The 17,203-nt window shown below is 50.4% G+C and overlaps 1 protein-coding gene across 4 annotated transcripts in view; it reads left to right on the top strand.

The window, feature by feature from the left end:
* Steap3 (STEAP3 metalloreductase) overlaps positions 1-17,203 on the top strand; it is a 51,166-nt gene that overhangs the window by 17,918 nt on the left and 16,045 nt on the right. For all 4 annotated transcript variants that reach the window (XM_031380752.1, XM_031380753.1, XM_031380755.1 and 1 more), the window contains 2 exons: positions 14,079-14,578; positions 16,449-16,976. In XM_031380752.1, the coding sequence (XP_031236612.1) occupies positions 14,079-14,578; positions 16,449-16,976 (1,028 nt within the window). The remainder of the gene's footprint in view (positions 1-14,078; positions 14,579-16,448; positions 16,977-17,203) is intronic.

Genomic DNA, 17,203 nt, shown 5'->3' with positions numbered 1-17,203 from the left:
CAGAGCATGTGCTCCCACCCCACCCCCGAGGCATTGCCTGGGGGAATTACTCTTGCAATGTCTGTAGAATGAGACTTTCTCTGTAGGAAATGCTGGGCGAGAGAATACTGATGCCCCTTAGTCCGGTGAATTATTGTCTGTGCACATGTGACGGGACTCAAGGCTCAACAGGCCTTGAAAACACGAGCTGTGCTTGCCACACCAGTGAAGAACTTAATGAGTTGGTTAATTGGTGCAAGCAGAAGTCTGCGGAATATGTGTGGGATAATGGTGGAGGGATGAAAGAACCGGATTGGCTGGTGTTGACGCACATGAGCTCCTTGCATAGAGATTTTAGGTTTAAAATGGGCCTGCATACAATTAAAGTGGCAAGCATGGCCTCTCACACCTTTAGTTCCTGTGCTCTGGAGGCAGAGGCAGTAGATGTCTGAATTTCAGGCTAGACGGGACTACATAGACTATTTCAATCAATCAATCAATCAATCAATAGGTGAAGAGTTTATTTGCAATGTTGCCTGAAGTATTTATCAAAAAAAAAAAAATGGCCTACTGAGAGTGAGCTGTGATGCCTGATATCCTTTGGCTTAGTGTTGATGAAGGGATTTGGGGGGTTAGGGAAACTGGAATGCTGGCGTGGATCCACTGTCTTAAACCTAATTCTCCACAGCAGAAGATCCCAGCACACATGCTCTTCACTAATGCTGGGAGGCACTTTTGAAGAGCTTTGTTCTTGCTCTTTCCCTTGGGCCAGACCTTACGCTGGAGATGCTGGTGTTCAACCGGACATTGGGAAACAGTGCCGTAAAAATATCCTTAGAAGGAATAAGTACGTTGGCGCCACTGTCAAGTACTTGAGAGATGCAAGGGTAGCGGTCCCTACCACATTTCCTTTTGACTCTCCCATTCAGTGTGGTGTAGAAGACAGATGGATGGATTGTCTGGTGATGACTGACTCCTGAAATCTGCTCCACCATATGTGGTTTCCTTACTTGAGCAGATTAACACATCTTCTGGTATCTTTTCCCCCAGCATTTGTTCAGAAGGACCATCAGAAGCAATTTGCTTTTAGCCAACAAGGCCAGCTTTACCTTCATTGTTCTTGAGGCATCATGGGTATATTAAATCTCCAGGCCACCGTGGTGATGTCATCCCTAGACTGGTGAGCCCGGGCTGTGTGGAAAAGCTAGCAGAGGGGACTGGAGTGTGGTTAAGAGCACTGGCTCCTCTTGCAGAGGTCCAGGGTTTGATTCCCAGCTTCAACATGGCAGGCAGTTCATGACATTCTATAACTCCGGGTCCAGGGGTTCTAACACCCTCTTCTGGCTTCTGTAGTCTCTCCACACATATGGTGGCCATACATATCTTCAGGCTCAACACTCATACGTATAAAGTAAATAAATAAATATTTAAAAAGGATTAGAAGTTAGCTGAGCGTGAGCCAGTGAGTACGTAGAGTTTTTTTAGCTAGCATGCTGAGCCCTTGTCTTCTACCCTGAGTTCCCGATTAGGTCTCTGCCCTGACTTCCCTACGTGATGGTTATGACCTGGAAGTATTACCGAGGTTACCAAGGAAACCCTTTCCTCCCCAAGCTGCTTCTACTCGGTGTCTTTTCCTCCCCTTTGTTTGATTGGCTTTTGTTTGTCTGTCTGTCTGTCTGTTTGTTTGTTTTTGAGACAGGGTCTCTCTACATAACCCTGGCTGTCCTGGACCTCTCTCTGTAGACGAGGTTATCCTTGAACTCAAAAGTCTGTCTCTGCCTCCTGAGATTAAAGATGTGTGTCACCATGCCCGGCCAAGCCAATGAGCTTTAAAGCAAGAGAAAGCAAAATGGATCAAGCCTTGAGTTCTGTTAGATGGAAGGAAGAAGATTTGCAGGCAAAAAAAAAAAGATTAATTCAAAAAAAACCAAACATGATCCCTGAGGGAGAAGAAGGGGAGAAAGAAGAGGAGGGGAAAAGGTGAGGAGGGGAGGGAGGGGGACCAAGAGAGGAAGGGAAGGAAAGAGAGAGGAAAGAGACAGAGATTTGTGTTATCTAATCACCACTGGGATGCAGGGGCCCGGCTAGGTTCTAGAACAGTTAAGACACACAAGCACACCCTGACCTTGGCACAGAAACCAGAAGTTACATTACCCAAACAAATATTAATTGAGCACCTACTGGATGCCAGGCTCTGGACTAAGTGATGGAGACACATGTATGAACAACAGGTAACTTCTACCTTGTGCAGGGACTGTCAAGAGAGCCCGTAGGTAAAGTGGGCAGAGTGAGTCACGGAGCCCAAGGTTTCCGTCTGCCCTGGCCCAGGAGGAAACCTAAGGTTAGTCTTTTGAATCCTGTGAAAGCTTGCTCTGGCATGACAGGGGTTGGGGATCGGCTCTACGATCTAGTCTTCCCAGAACAGCTGGTGAGGGTGTGGAGGACCAAGTTCCGTGTCCTTAAGAGTCCAGAGGAAGTGGAAGGGCAGGAGAGGTTCCCTCAAAGGCTTTCTGGAAAAGAAACTTATAACTAGACAGAACAGGAGGAAGTGATATCATCAAGCTTGAGTCCCAGGAGGAAGGCCTGGAGCTGTCTTTGTGTGTCTTGGCTACCTCTGCCTTTTCTGGACCCACACACTTCCCAGCCCAGGAGCAGAGCTGGGCCAAACTTTTTCTTTTCTTTTTTTTTTTTTTTTATGATTTTTTTTTTTCAAATCCCTCCCAAAGGCCAGGGGAGGGACAGCCACAAATGCCACTCCAGTCTCCCAAGAAGCAATGGGCCACCTCACTTCAGGTACTGAGGATGTAGGCTTAGGTGTTGTTTTTCCACGACCTCCAGCCTGACTGGATTAAACAGTCATTCAAGAGTTGGCTGACTCGCGGGCCTCCTCCCTGGCTCTCATGGTGCCTGGTTAGGCTCACATCGAAGTCTGTGATGGTGGAATACGGATTATGAGCTTGAGAAGGTCTAGAGTCACCTAGAAGACAAGACTTTGGACACACCTATTATAATTATATTATGTTGGCCTCTGGGCCAGCCTTTGAAGGACCTAGATTCTGTTAATTAAGGTGGGAACATCCAGTCCTAAAAAAGGGGAAAGTGGGCTAAGCACCAGCATTCATCTCTCTCCTGACTGTGGATGCCATGTGACCACCATCCTCTCTTGCTACCACCACCCCTTCCATGCCATGGTGGACTTACCGGTGAACAATGACCTATGATAATCCCTTTGCCCCCAAGTTGCCTTTGTCAGGGTATTTTAATCCCAGAAACAAGAAAAGAAACTAATATACAGGTTTTGGATTTTTTGGGGGGGAGGTGGCATTATTTTGTTTTTGTGTGTTTGGTTGTTGTTTTTTGTTTGTTTGTTTTTTCCTTCGAGCTGTATCGTAGAGCCAGTCCATCTCCTAAGATCTCTTGGACCTAGTATCTTGTTCCCCCTGTGCACATAGTGGGGATTTAAGGAATACCTGAGGGGGTTCCTCTCAGGAGGTATGGAAGACTGAAAGTTGGTGTGCACTGTCCAACCGCAGGGGGTGCTCTGCACATGAACTACTGTGTAAATCGATGCTGTGTATGGAGAATGAAGAAGATGCAAGGGTTGGCTCACGCCTCAGCCTTTGTGCTGACGACAGGGCCCCCCTCTCCCCTCTCCCAGTCAGCGCTGACCGTCATGCTGAGTTTAATGGCCATGACTTGAACTGAGCTGCCCTAACGAGCAGCCATTCTGAGACTTTCACTGTTGAGCTGAGGTGAAACTGAACGGACAGGTGGTGGCCATCTGGGCTCCTCAGCCAAAATGCTCAGTCCTTCGGGAACGCGCTCCCCAGCCAGGCTGTGTGTTAACACCCTGGCCATCTAGTCTTTGTGACTTTGCAATACTGCACTCCTCACACTTGTTTCCAAGCCTGCTGTGGGCCTGGTGACCCACCAGCAGAAGCAGACACCATCAGGTTTGATCTGGCTGAAATGCCACCACACCCCCCAACCCCCATTTTCTCACTCCTCTTATGAATGGTTATTAGTGAGTGACCTTGCTCAAACACCGAAAGGAAGCAACTTCAGGGAGGAAGGGCCTGTGTTGGCTCACAGTCTAAGGGTACACAGTCCATCATGGCGGGGAAGTCACCACAGCAGGAGCATGAAGCATATGGTGAGTAAGCAGAGAGACGTGAATGCTGATGCGTACCCCATTCTCTTCTTTTAATTGATTCCAGGCCTAGCCCATGCGCCTGGCCCTTCACATTTAGGGTGGGTCATCCTGCTTCAGTCTAATCTAGAAACTCCCTTCCACATACTCAGAAGTTTGCCTCCTCAGTGATTCTAGGTCCTGTCAAAGTTGACAGTGTTTGTTCTTGAAGGAAAGATTTCAGTCTAGAGACAGCGTAAGCAGAAGTTTATTGGGTAAAGCTAAGCAAAACAAACACTCGGAGGAGAGAGTTGGGTAGGCTGCTCCAAGGCGGGAAACAGTCTAGCAGGTTCTTATGGACTTGAGAGACATTTTTTTATGAATATTTATGAGTCGGTAGCATATTCGTGGAGTAAGTTGGGTTTTCCTCTCCAAATCATGTCAACCCAGGTATCGATTTCAAGTTATTTCTTTCCTCTAAGAAATCACATAAAACAGATCTGGGGTAGTAGTCTAAAACCACAACAGTGTGATGAGATGGTGATGTCAGGGTCTGAGGCTGCACATGTCTGGGAGAATGTCCTGCTAGCCAAAAAGCTGAAGGTGACCTTGAACTTCCAAGATCCCCCCTGCCTCCACCTTCAGAGTGCTGGGATTACCGTGCCTGGTGTATGAGGTGCTAGTGAGCAGACATAGGGCATTACGCATGCTAGGTGTGCTCAAGAGTCTTACGCCAACTTGACGAAAGCTAGAGCCATTTTGGAAGAGAAAGCCTCAGTTGAGAAGATGCCTCCATCAAACTGGCCTGGGAGCAAGTCAGTGGGCCATGGTCTTGATTGGCCTAGAAAGGCCCACCCCACGGGGAGCAGTGTCACCCTTGGGTTCCTGGGTGCTAGACAGCAGGGGAGGAGCAATAGGAAGCAGTGTTCCCTCTATGGCCTACTCTTAGGCTCCTGGCTCCAGGTTTTCTTGCCTTGTGCAGACTTCTGTCTGCAATGGAACGTGATGTGGCACCGTAAAGCTAAAGTAAACCCTTCCCTCCCCAGGTCGCTGTGAGGTTGAACAGGAACTAAGTACCTTAGCCAAGTACTCTCTAGCCCTTTCCCCAGTTCTTTACTGCCATGCCTACCACGGTGGCACTCAGAGTGTGGCCCCTGGAATTTCAGGAACTCTGCCTTAGGTTCTGCAGCCTCAGCAGATGCCAATGGGACTTCGCTGAAGTTCCAATGGCACTGAGGGCTGGAGTCCCCAGACCAAACAGTCCCGAGTTCTGCCTTGGAGGAGCTTGGAGCCTGGGGAGGAGCCAGGCAGGAGTGGGGGAAAGACTTGAGCAGAGCAGAGCAGAGCAGAGCAGAGGTTGCCCTTCAGGGTTAGGGAGGCACAGGCATAGCAGTTGAGGGTTTGATTTGGGAGCTGGGGATATGGTAGGCAAGGGTGGCCTGGGGTTGCCATGGCCTAAGGACTGTCGCTGGCAGGCACCGCAGGCTCCACTTCTAAACTTGCAGGTGCCCTGCCCATCTTCCTACTGTGCCACCACCCCAGGCGCCACTTCCTCCCAGCTTCTGCTTCCTTTCCACTTCTGTTTTCTCTTTGACAGGGTCTCATGTAACCCCAGCTGACCTCGAACTCACTGCGTAGGTGAAGATGACCTCACAATTCTGGTCCTCTTGCCTATGGGATTACAGGCACACACTGCCACTTCCCGTTTACCGAATGCGAGGTCAGGGGGTCAAACCAAGGGCGTCTTCCTTGCTAGGCAAGCACTCTACTGACTGAGCCACACCCCGCCACCCCATTCCTAACCCCATTAAGCTGGCTTGGGGTGAAATGCATGTGTGCCTTCAGGCCATTATCTCAGAGCACATATTTAGAAAATGTGCTATATTGATTTGGAAGTCTATTTCTGCTTTATAAGACACAAAGTGGAGGGTTTTGTTGCTGTTTGTTTTTTTTAAACCCTAGATGGAGGAGTGAAATGAAGACAGTAATTTTAAGAATCCTAAAGACTAGATGTCATAGTGCATATATTTAATGGCCCAGCCAGGACCATATAGGGAAACCCTGTCTCGGGGAGGAGAAGGGGGTGGAGGCACAGAGCTGAGCCTTTATGGTGAGGCGTCATGGCCTCCTGGGCAGGAAAGAAGCTGCGTTTAGACACAGTGAATTTGCAGGAGTCGATTCTCTCCTTCTGCCACCGGGCCCTAGGAATAGACCTCAGGTTATCAAGCTCAATGGCATATGCCTTTACCCACTCACTTGTATGTGCTTGTATGCACGGTGTGTGTGGGGGGGCGGGGGGGGTGGCGCATCGAGGAAACTGCCCCAATGGCTGCTCCAGTAGGGGAAGGTTTTTTTTTTTAACTTTATCTTATCTTATTTATTTGTTTGTTTATTTATTTATTTTTACTGATCAACTCTACGTCCTGCTCTCACTGCCCCTCCCAGCCATCTGCTCCCACAGTCGCCTCTCCCTCCCTTTCTCCTGTGAGTCGGTGCCTCCCCCACCCCCCACTCCCGGTCACTTCAAGACTCTGAGAGGCTGGCAACATATCCCACATGCAGGCAACAGTCTCTGGGATAGCCTCCTCTCCAGCTGTTCCACATGAAGACCATGCTGCACTTCTGCTGTGTATGGATGGGGAGCCCTAGGCCCAGCCCGTGTGTGTTCTTTGGTGGGTGGTTCAGTCTCTGAGAGCCCCAAGGGTCCAGGTTAGTTGACTCTGTTGGTCTTCCTGTGGAGTTCCTATCCTCTTCAGGATCTGCAATCCTTCCTCCTATTATTCCATAAGAGTCCCCAAGCTCCATCCACTGTTTGTGTGTGGGTGTCTGTATCTGTCTGAGTCAGCTGCTGGGCGGAGCCTCTCAGAGGAAAACATGCTCCTATCTACAAGCATAGCAGAGTATCGTTAATAGTGTCAGGGATTGGTGCTTGTCCTCAGGATGGGTCTCAAGTTGGGCTGGTTATTGGTTGGCCATTCATTCGGTTTCTGCCCCAGCCCCTGTGTCTGCATTTCTTGTAGACATTTATCATTTTGGGTTGAAAGTTTTGTGGGGTGGGTTGGTGTCTATCTTAGTCAGGGTTTCTATTCCTGCACAAGCATCATGACCAAGAAGCAAGTTGGAGAGGAAAGAATTTATTCAGCTTACACTTCCACACTGCTGTTCATCACCAAAGGAAGTCAGGACTGGAACTCAAGCAGGTCAGGAAGCAGGAGCTGATGCAGAGGCCATGGAGGCATGTGACTTACTGGCTTGCTTCCCCTGGCTTGCTCAGCCTGCTCTCTTATAGAACCCAAGACTACCAGTCCAGGGATAGCACCATCCACAAGGGGCCCTCCCCCCTTGATCACTAATTGAGAAAATGCCCCACAGCTGGATCTCATGGAGGCACTTTCCCAACTGAAGCTCCTTTCTCTGTGATAACTCCAGCCTGTGTCAAGTAGACACACAAAACCAGCCAGTACAGTGTCTCTATTGCTCTACTGGGATTCCTGTCTGGCTACAGGAGGTGGCCTCTTCAGGTTCTATATCCCCAGTGTTGTGAGTCACAACTAAGGTCACCCCCATTGATTCTTAGGCTCCCCCCTTATCCCAGGTCTCCGTCTCATCCTGGAGATGCTCCCACCTTCTCACTCCCATCAGTCCAGATTTCCATCCATTTCCATGAGCATCTCTCCTGTCCTTCCCTACCCTGATCCTGAACCCTTCATTCCCCTCCCCATCCCCACTCTCCCAGCGCCCTCCCTCCATCTGCCTCCTATGACTATTTTATTCCCCCTTCTAAGTGAGATTGAAGCTTCCTAGCTTGGCCCTTCCTTCTTGTTTAGCTTCTTTGGGTCTGTAGGGAAAGGCTTTGTAGTCAATAAGAGAGATAATAGGCAGATGGAAAAGTCCAGAGCAGAGGCATAAAGAAGCAGATTGGCTGTGGCCAGGGCTCTCTGCAAGAGAGCACAGGGTGGAAAAACCATTTGGATTGTAAGAGGATGAGTAACCTGGGGAATGAAGCCCAGAAGCTGGAGCGGGGCCCTAGAGCTTAGGGGAGGGGAGGCCGGGAGAAAGGCGGGGAGGCTGCTATGGGAGCTTTGGGATGTGTAGTGGGTACTTGTGGGTAGGGACCGAGGGCACCTAGAGACCAGTGTGGGTTTTGATATGCCACTGCAGGTATATGTCAATGGAGAACCACATGCTCCTGCCAGAGGCAAGGCGAGATGTCTCCCGTTAGGGGATCATGGGCCTGTTTCACAAGTTCCTGTGGAATGCTGGCTTTTATCTAACTGCCGGATATCCTTCCAGAGTCCATCTTGGTTCATTTCTAGACATAAGAGACTACCTGAGATCCAGTACCATGGAGCCATCTCATCAGGCCCCCATACCTGTCTCACTGGCCTAGGACATACTGATGTGGCTATGTAGGTGCCCAGAGAGCCCCAGCCGGACTCCTCCCCAGCTGTGGGGTTACAAGTGAGCACCACCATGCCTGGCTTTTCTACATGGGCTCTGGATATCAGACTTAGGGCCTCATGCTTGCAAGGTACCCTACTTCATCCACTGAGCATTCCCCGCAGCCCCTTTAATCCACCTCTTAAATGCCCCTCCTCTTTGCGCCCCTTAACGGGGGGGGGGGTTACATTCCAGTGTGAGTTTCAGAGGGACCAACCACCTTCACACTAGTGGGAGGAGTGAGATGCAGCACAGCTCCTGGAAGGTTTGCAGCTGTGGGCCCTATCCAGCTGCGTGTCCTTATTTAAACCCCAGACTTTTCATTGAATAGCAGAGTGGTCCCTCCCACCTGGACCACAACTGTGCTAACACCAGACCACTCCGGGAGTGGCGGGGTGGCTTCCAGACACCCACACACAGATCCATCCACACAGCCTTGGAATGCTGGACTCAGCAGAGGCAGAGACAAGCCCCAGCCCCAGGACCAGGGATGTTGTCGAGCCAAGGGCATTGTTGAGTCTCAGGGACCAGACCGTGGCTCTTCTCCAACAGCTAACAGTGGCTGTTGCATAAGCTTGGCTTCTCTGCAGGTCACGGGGCTTGGAGGGCTCCACTAGGTAGAAGACGGAGAAACAGCCTTGGGGTTCAGAATCAAGTGAGTCACAGAATCCAGGCTCAACCCCAAAGCATGTTTACTCTTCAGTTACAGAAATAATAGCCCTTGGAAGCCCAGTTTCTTTAAAAAACAAACACAAAACTTGTATGTGTAATACCTGGGCTTAAACCCAGAGTCTCTCTCTATGCTGAACAAGCATATAAAAATAAACAATTTGTTGTTTTACTTTTATTTTTAATTAAGTGTCTCTGTGTGGGTATATGCACGTGCGTGTGGTGCCTGTAGAGGTCAGAGGCATCAGATGGTCCCATAGCTCAACTTACAGGTTGTGAGCCACACATTGCGGGTGCTAGGAACCAAACATGTTAACTCTTCAAACGCAGTGTGTGCTCTAAAACACCGAGCTACTACTCCAGCATATATTTTGCATATGCCCAATTTGCATATGTTCATTTTTGCATATATACAATTGTGCCACTGTCACCTCAATAATAGTGTGTCACTGCAAAAAGAAACCCAGTGCTGGTGATCTCACTCCACATTTTCCTCTGAAGTCCTCTCTTTGCCTGCAACCACTAATCCGATTTCTGTCTGTAGATTGGCTCACTCGTGGTATCTTTGCACTGATGGCGTCAGTCATAGGATACATGGCCCACTGCCTGATTCCTGAGCGTCTGCTTTTATTCGTTTGTTTGACCCAGGTCTTAGCAAGTAGCCCAGGCTGGCTTTGAACTCAGAGTTCTTCTGCTTAAGTCTTTCAAGTGCCTGGATTGTAGGCATATGGTACTATGGCTGGCAAGTATACTATGGCAAGGGTCATCATGTTGGAGCAGGTATTAGCGCATAGCTCCTCTTTACAGTTGAGCAGTGCTCTCCTCCTGGGATGGCCTCTGTTCATTTAACAGTCAGTTGATAGGCATTTGAGTTATTCCTGCTTTTCGCTATTACGAGTACTATTAATATGTGTTTTCCCATGGATGTGTTTTCATTTATCTCAGAAGCAGAATGGCTGGGGCAGTGGGAAACTCTCTGCTTAACTTTATGAGGACCCATCAGACAGACCTTCCACAGTGGCCAACCGCTTTCCATTTCTGCGTAGTGTGTGAACTTCTGGTTTCTGGGCTGACAAGATCAAGGTCATCTCCTGTTCTTGCGGGTCAATGTTTTACTCCTGTGTTGTGGACACAGGGGACTTGTGAGCAGCAGGTTAGGAGAGCCTGGGTCTAGGCAGGGACTGTCAGAGGCAAACATCTCCAACACAGACCTGACCATGAGAGAGGATCCAAGGATGGATAAAGATAAGCTATCAAACATAGGGGTGCTGGGGATGTGGCTGCGCATGTCTGATTCGGCGCTTGCCTAACATGAATGAGAGGTCCTGGGTTCAGTCCCCATCACCTCATAACCAGGTGCGGTGGCCACATCTCTAATCCCAGCACTCAGGAAGTAGAGGCAGGAGGATTAGAAGTCAAACGCTATCCTAGGCTACAAAATGAGTTTAAGGACAGCCTGTGCTATGTAAGACCTTTTCTTAAAATGAAAACAAAACAAAATGGGGGGGAGACGGCTCAGCAGATACAGAGCTTATAGAGCCAGCACGGAGAACTGAGTTCAGATTCCCAGAACCTACATTAAAACCAGCGGCAGGGGTGTGTCTGTAATCCCAGTGTTTCTACGGCAAGATGAGTGGCCAAGATGAGAGAGTTTGGAGGCCACCTAGCCTGCTGTGCACAGTAACACCTCAAAAAAGGTGGTAGGTAAGGACCAACATCGAGGTCGTTCTTCGATGTATGACGATGTGCACACCCTCTCACCCCACCCACACTATAACACTCCCCTACGACATCTCCCTCCCCCCCACACGAAGGTTAAGAAAAGACGGCTTGGTAATGGAATGAATTCAAACCTTAGTATGTACAAAGCGCTGGGCTTCATCCTTAGAGTGTGGACACACACCCAAAGATAACATAGGGGCATCCTTGGAAGCTGGGGGTAATCCTGGGTTCTGGGTGTTTTTTCTTATAGTGCGTATTGTAATTTGGAAGGGTAACCGCACCCTGGGGATTCCTGCAGCTCATCCCTGGCTACTTAGAATCTGAAGGATTGGGCTGGTGAGATGGCTCAGTGTGTAAGAGCACCGTCTGCTCTTCTGAAGGTCATGAGTTCAAATCCCAGCAACCACATGGTGGCTCACAACCACCCATAAGGAAGTCTGATGCCCTCTTCTGGTGTCTGAAGACATCTACAATGTACTCATTTATAATAATAAATAAATCTTTAAAAAAAAAAAAAAAAGAATCTGAAGGATTGTCCCAACCCATGAGAAGAGGCTGGGGCCATTGTCTGCATGACCATCCTCATTCCTGCGTACCCAGGAGCTGGCAGGAGCTGGTGGGTTGGCTGTACATCAGAGCCTGAATTGCAGCCCATGTTTTTTTGCTCTATTGGGAAGTACGAGGGGACAAGCAGCCTGGGTAGAGACCCAGAGGGGGCAGGATCACCCCGGGCACAGTGCTCTTTTGTCTGTAGCTTGGCAGGGAGGTGACCAGAGCAAGCTACAGACCTAAGGCCCAACAGCTGCGACTGGATATTCCCTCCCTCTGCGCCTTCAGTCTATAAATAGACCCCACATCAGAGGCACGGCTAGAGGCCAGACTCAAACTCTTACATCCACCAAACACACAGGCAGTGGCGGTGACTTCTGGGCCTCCCCGTGGCCTTCAGACCAGCGGCAGGCCTTGTCCTTGGGTGTGGTCATACCCATGAAGAACTCTGAGGGCAGGGGCTGGGGAAATGACTTAGTGGGTAAAAAGCATTTGCTGTGCAAGCATGAGGATCTGAGTTCAAATCCTCAGAACCCACAAAAAAAAGCTGGATATGGTAGTGGGTATCTGTAATCCCAGCATTCCTATAGGGAGATGGGAAGCTCATGGGCCAGCTAGCATAGCGTTTGCAAAGGGAAACCACAAAGAAACCCTGGTTTCAAACATGGTAGAAAGGCTGTCCCCTGATATCCATACATACCCAGACTCATATGCACAAACACACACACACACACACACACACACACACACAGAGTGATAGACAAACACCTACACCTTTGCTAAATGATCTGATTTAGTGCCAAGGCAAAGGGCCCTCAAGCAGAAGGTTTTGCACAAAGCCTTCCCCAGCCTTCTTGTCTGCCTTATCCTCCTGCCTCAGCAATTTGAAAGTAGATGCTTCTGTCGATCCAGGCTTCTGGGGGTCACACAGATGGTAGCAAATGTGGACACCCTAGTCTGGCGTCTGCACAGAAGGCACAGTCTAGTCTGGTCCAGGTGGCTATATAGAGGGTTTCCATTGCCAGCCTGCAGAGCACTTGCTCCTGACCCCCCTCTGGTCCAAATCTCTAATCTCTAGGGCCTGAGGGGTGCCTGGCATTGGTGCAGAGGGGGTTTCTCCGGCTGCCAGCGCTCGCTCAGCATCTGCTGTCGACACCTGCAAGTGTAGGCATGCTCAGTCCTCCTGTTCTACTTATTGCTGCAGCCTTGTAAGGAAAGCACTGTGTGTGTGTGTGTGTGTGTGTGTGTGTGTGTGTGTGTGTGTGTGCGCAAGTGTGTATGAGAGTGAGTGCCAGCACAATGTCACATGTCTTTTTTGGCCACTTTCCACCTTATTTCTTCTTCTTCTTCTTCTTTCTCTTCTTCTTTTTTTTGTTTTTTGAGACAGGGTTTCTCTGTATAGCCCTGGTTGTCCTGGAACTCTGTAGACCAGGCTGGCCTCGAACTCAGAAATCCGCCTGCCTCTGCCTCCCAAGTGCTGGGATTAAAGGCGTCGCCACCACTGCCCAGCTCCACCTTATTTCTTGAGACAGGGTCTCTCACTGGGACCTGAAACCAATTCAGCTAGACTGGAAGGCCTGTGGTTCTGCAGGGATCTGCCTGACCCCACATACAGGCACATACAACCACGCCTGGCCTTTGTATGTGGATTCTGGAGATCCCAACTCAGATCTTCATACGTCTGCGTGTCAAGCCCTGTCTCCACTGAGCTGCCTCCCATCCCAGCTTGTTGTGTTTGCCATTCTTCTCTGTAGCAAAACAAGTATAGGGGCTAGAGGGATGGCTCAGTGGTTAAGAACACAGACTGCTCTACCAGAGGTCCTGAGTTCAATTCCCAGCAACCACATGGTAGCTCACAACCATCTGTAGTGAGATCTGATGCCCTCTTCTGGCGTGTCTAAAGAGAGCAATGGTGTACTCATATACATAAAATAAATAAATAAATCTTAGAAAAGAAAAGAAAAGAAAAGAAAAGAAAAACAAGTATAGTCTGTACTGGCAGCTGGCAGGACGGAACGGCTGGACAGATGTACATTGTGCTGGAATTCCTGCTTCTCAGCTGGTGAGAGGCTTCACCCCAGATGCATTTCTCCTTCCCCATGTCTTCTTAAGTTATCTTGACTCATCCCCCACTCCATGGGTCTGTGTGTGGTATGTGTGCACGAGTATGTGTATGCCTGTTGTTCTCCACCTTATTCAATGTGGCAGGGTCTCAAGGTGAGCCCAAAGATCACCAATACGACTAGTTTAACTAATCAGCTTGCTCCAGGGATCCTCTCTCTAATTTCTGGGTTCCATACCCACCCAGCATTTATGTGGGTGCTGGGGATCCAAACTCTGGTCCTTGTGCTCACACGGCTTCGTCTTCCTCAGTGGGTAGGAGTTCCCCCACACTGTGCATACATGCCCTCATCTGGGTAGGGGCTGCTCTTGATCCTCTAGTCGCTGTGTTTGCAAGAGGAATACTCATTGTTATGCGCTGGATGAAGGTCTAACCAGCCTTTTTAACACAAGTTGGGAGGTAGAGGGTCGGATACCCTGGGATACCCTGGGAGACCTCCAGTGACCCAGCCTCTGCGTTCTCTTACAGGCACTGCTATGTCGGGGGAGATGGACAAACCGCTGATCAGTCGCCGCCTGGTGGACAGTGATGGCAGTCTGGCTGAGGTCCCCAAGGAGGCCCCCAAAGTGGGCATCCTGGGCAGCGGGGATTTTGCCCGTTCCCTGGCCACACGACTAGTGGGCTCTGGCTTCAGTGTGGTGGTGGGGAGCCGTAACCCCAAACGCACCGCCGGCCTCTTCCCCTCCTTAGCCCACGTGACTTTCCAAGAGGAGGCCGTGAGCTCTCCGGAGGTCATCTTCGTAGCCGTGTTCCGGGAGCACTATTCCTCACTGTGCAGTCTCGCTGACCAGCTGGCTGGCAAGATCCTCGTGGATGTAAGCAACCCCACGGAGAAAGAGCACCTCCAGCACCGCCAGTCTAACGCCGAGTACCTGGCCTCACTCTTCCCAGCCTGCACTGTAGTAAAAGCCTTCAATGTCATCTCTGCATGGGCCCTACAGGCTGGACCAAGGGATGGGAACAGGCAGGTAGGTGCTATGGCATGGCAGCCAGCATCTCTCATGTCACTATAAAAAAAAAAAAAAACTCATCTTGGAGACATTAGTGATCTTAACCCAGAGCTGGTAAGTTGGAATTTGAACCCTACTTATATAGACATGGGATCCATGTTCTTTTGGGGATGGGAACTGGGTTTCCTCGGAGTAAGAAGGAAAAGGTGATAGCTGCTGACTTGGATGTCAAGAAGGAGCTGTTCTGGGTCTGGAGAGATGGCACAGTGGACAAAATATGTGCTACGCCACTATTAGAACCCAAGCTTAGCTCCCTAGCCTCGGCATGGAAACCGGATGTGGTGGCTGTAACTCCAGCGTGTGGGGAGGTGGGGGTGGAGGGCACAGAGACAGAGACCCCTGGGGTTTGGTAGCCAACCAGTCTACCAGAGAAAGTTTCAGGTTCAGTGGGATAAAGAGAAAGGGGGATAGACTAAGACAACTTATTCTCCTTTTCTTTCTGTTGCTGTGATAAAACACCATCTGAAAGCACCTTTGCGGGCATAGGGCTTTTTGCAGCTTACAGGCCACAGTCCATCCTCGTAGTCAGTCAGGGTAGGAACCCGGGCCTGTCTGCTTGTCAATACCTCTGTGCAGGGGAACTCACTCACAGGCAAGGAAGTACAGCATTCAACCATAGAGAAATGCTGCTTGCTGGCTCGTTGAGGCTCATGGTTAACAGGCCTTCTCACAAAGCTCAGGACCGCATGCCTAGGAAAGGTGCCGCCCATAGTGGGCTAGGCCCTCCTACATCAATTAACAAGGCACCGCCCCACACAGGCCCACAGGCCAATCTGATCTGGGTAATTCCTTAACTGAGGCTCTTCTCAGGTGACTTAATGGCCATGTTGATAGCTAAAGCGGACTAGGACAGAGGGCTTGGAGCGGACAGCGCGAGAAGCCTCTAAGGCCTTAGAAACCACCACCAACACCACCCCCCCCAAAAAAAAACCCAAGGCTCTGAGACCTCAGTCTGTTCATCTGAAAGATGGGTGTCATAATACCAACCTGCAAGCTGTGCAGGAGGCTGAAATCACCACACAGACTAACTGCCCAGTTACTTGAGACTAGCTGGACCTCGGCTATATCAACAGGGCCCTCGGGGTTCTTGGAGACCTAAAGACACCAATGTGCCTTCCACTGGAGTTCAAAGGCACAGTGGACCTGCAGGCTGAGGCTGCAGGCCGTGCTGGAGACTGAGGTCTCTGTGGAATCAAGAGATAGCCTCACAGAGAACACCTCTGCAATTGCTGTTGCACATTCAGGGGCCACATGGAAGATACGGTCACTAAGCACCCAGCCCTCAGAAGCAGCTGTTCCAGAGGTGACAGGGCCTGCCCGGCCACCTAGCATGACAGCGATGCCATTGAGCCGGCAGTACATCCACAGAGAGAGCTTTGTTTAATCCAGTGGTGGCTTTCCAGGGGAGGCCGCAGGGCCTCTGGGAACATCCTTGGGTCCAGCATCAGAGCCATCATCTTACACTTTCACTTGTACCATGAATTGGCCACTCATGGTACAGGGACCTGCCCCTCTGTGCCTCAGTTTCTTTTCTTTCTTTTTTTTTTTTTTTAAAGATTTATTTATTATATCTAAGTACACTGTAGCTGTCTTCAGACACACCAGAAGAGGGCATCAGATCTCATTATGGATGGTTGTGAGCCACCATGTGGTTGCTGGGATCCGAACTTAGGACCTTCAGAAGAGCAGTCAGTGCTCTTACCCGCTGAGCCATCTCACCAGCCCCTGTGCCTCAGTTTCTTTACCTCACCGAGGAGCTCGACCCTAGTGGTCACCACCACCTTGCCCACACCTGTGACCCTCGACACCTGTCACTTCTCTCCTACAGGTGCTCATCTGCGGGGACCAGCTGGAAGCCAAGCGCACCATCTCAGAGATGGCGCGTGCCATGGGTTTCACGCCCCTGGACATGGGGTCCCTGGCCTCAGCGCGGGAGGTAGAAGCCATACCCCTGCGCCTCCTTCCATCCTGGAAGGTGCCCACCCTCCTGGCACTGGGGCTATTTGTGTGCTTCTACGCCTACAACTTCGTCCGGGACGTTCTGCAGCCGTACGTTAGGAAAGATGAGAACAAGTTCTACAAGATGCCCTTGTCCGTGGTCAACACCACGCTCCCCTGTGTGGCTTACGTGATGCTGTCCCTGGTGTACCTGCCTGGTGTGCTGGCAGCTGCACTTCAGCTGAGGAGGGGGACCAAGTACCAGCGCTTCCCAGACTGGCTGGACCACTGGCTGCAGCATCGCAAGCAGATCGGGCTGCTCAGCTTCTTCTTCGCAATGCTGCACGCTCTCTACAGCTTCTGCCTGCCGCTGCGCCGCTCCCACCGCTACGATCTGGTCAACTTGGCTGTGAAGCAGGTATGGCTCACCGCTCTCCCTGGGATCTGGCTGGGTACCAGTGTGTCTCTCCTCACTCATGAAGACTTAAACAAGGCAAGGTCAAGGGAGAGCAGGTACTTAGATGTTCTTGAGCACTGAGGAGGAATGACATAGCAGATGGAGAGGTACCGTGTGTGTGTGTGTGTGTGTGTGTGTGTATGTGTGTGTGTGGTGGAGGGGCTCAGTGCGTGCGCACACACACACAC

The sequence above is a fragment of the Mastomys coucha genome, unplaced genomic scaffold (assembly GCF_008632895.1).
Source record: "Mastomys coucha isolate ucsf_1 unplaced genomic scaffold, UCSF_Mcou_1 pScaffold1, whole genome shotgun sequence".
Taxonomy (NCBI): Eukaryota; Metazoa; Chordata; class Mammalia; order Rodentia; family Muridae; genus Mastomys; species Mastomys coucha.
The sequence above is the reverse complement of the archived record's forward strand: the minus strand, read 5'-3'. Positions and strand labels throughout refer to the sequence as shown.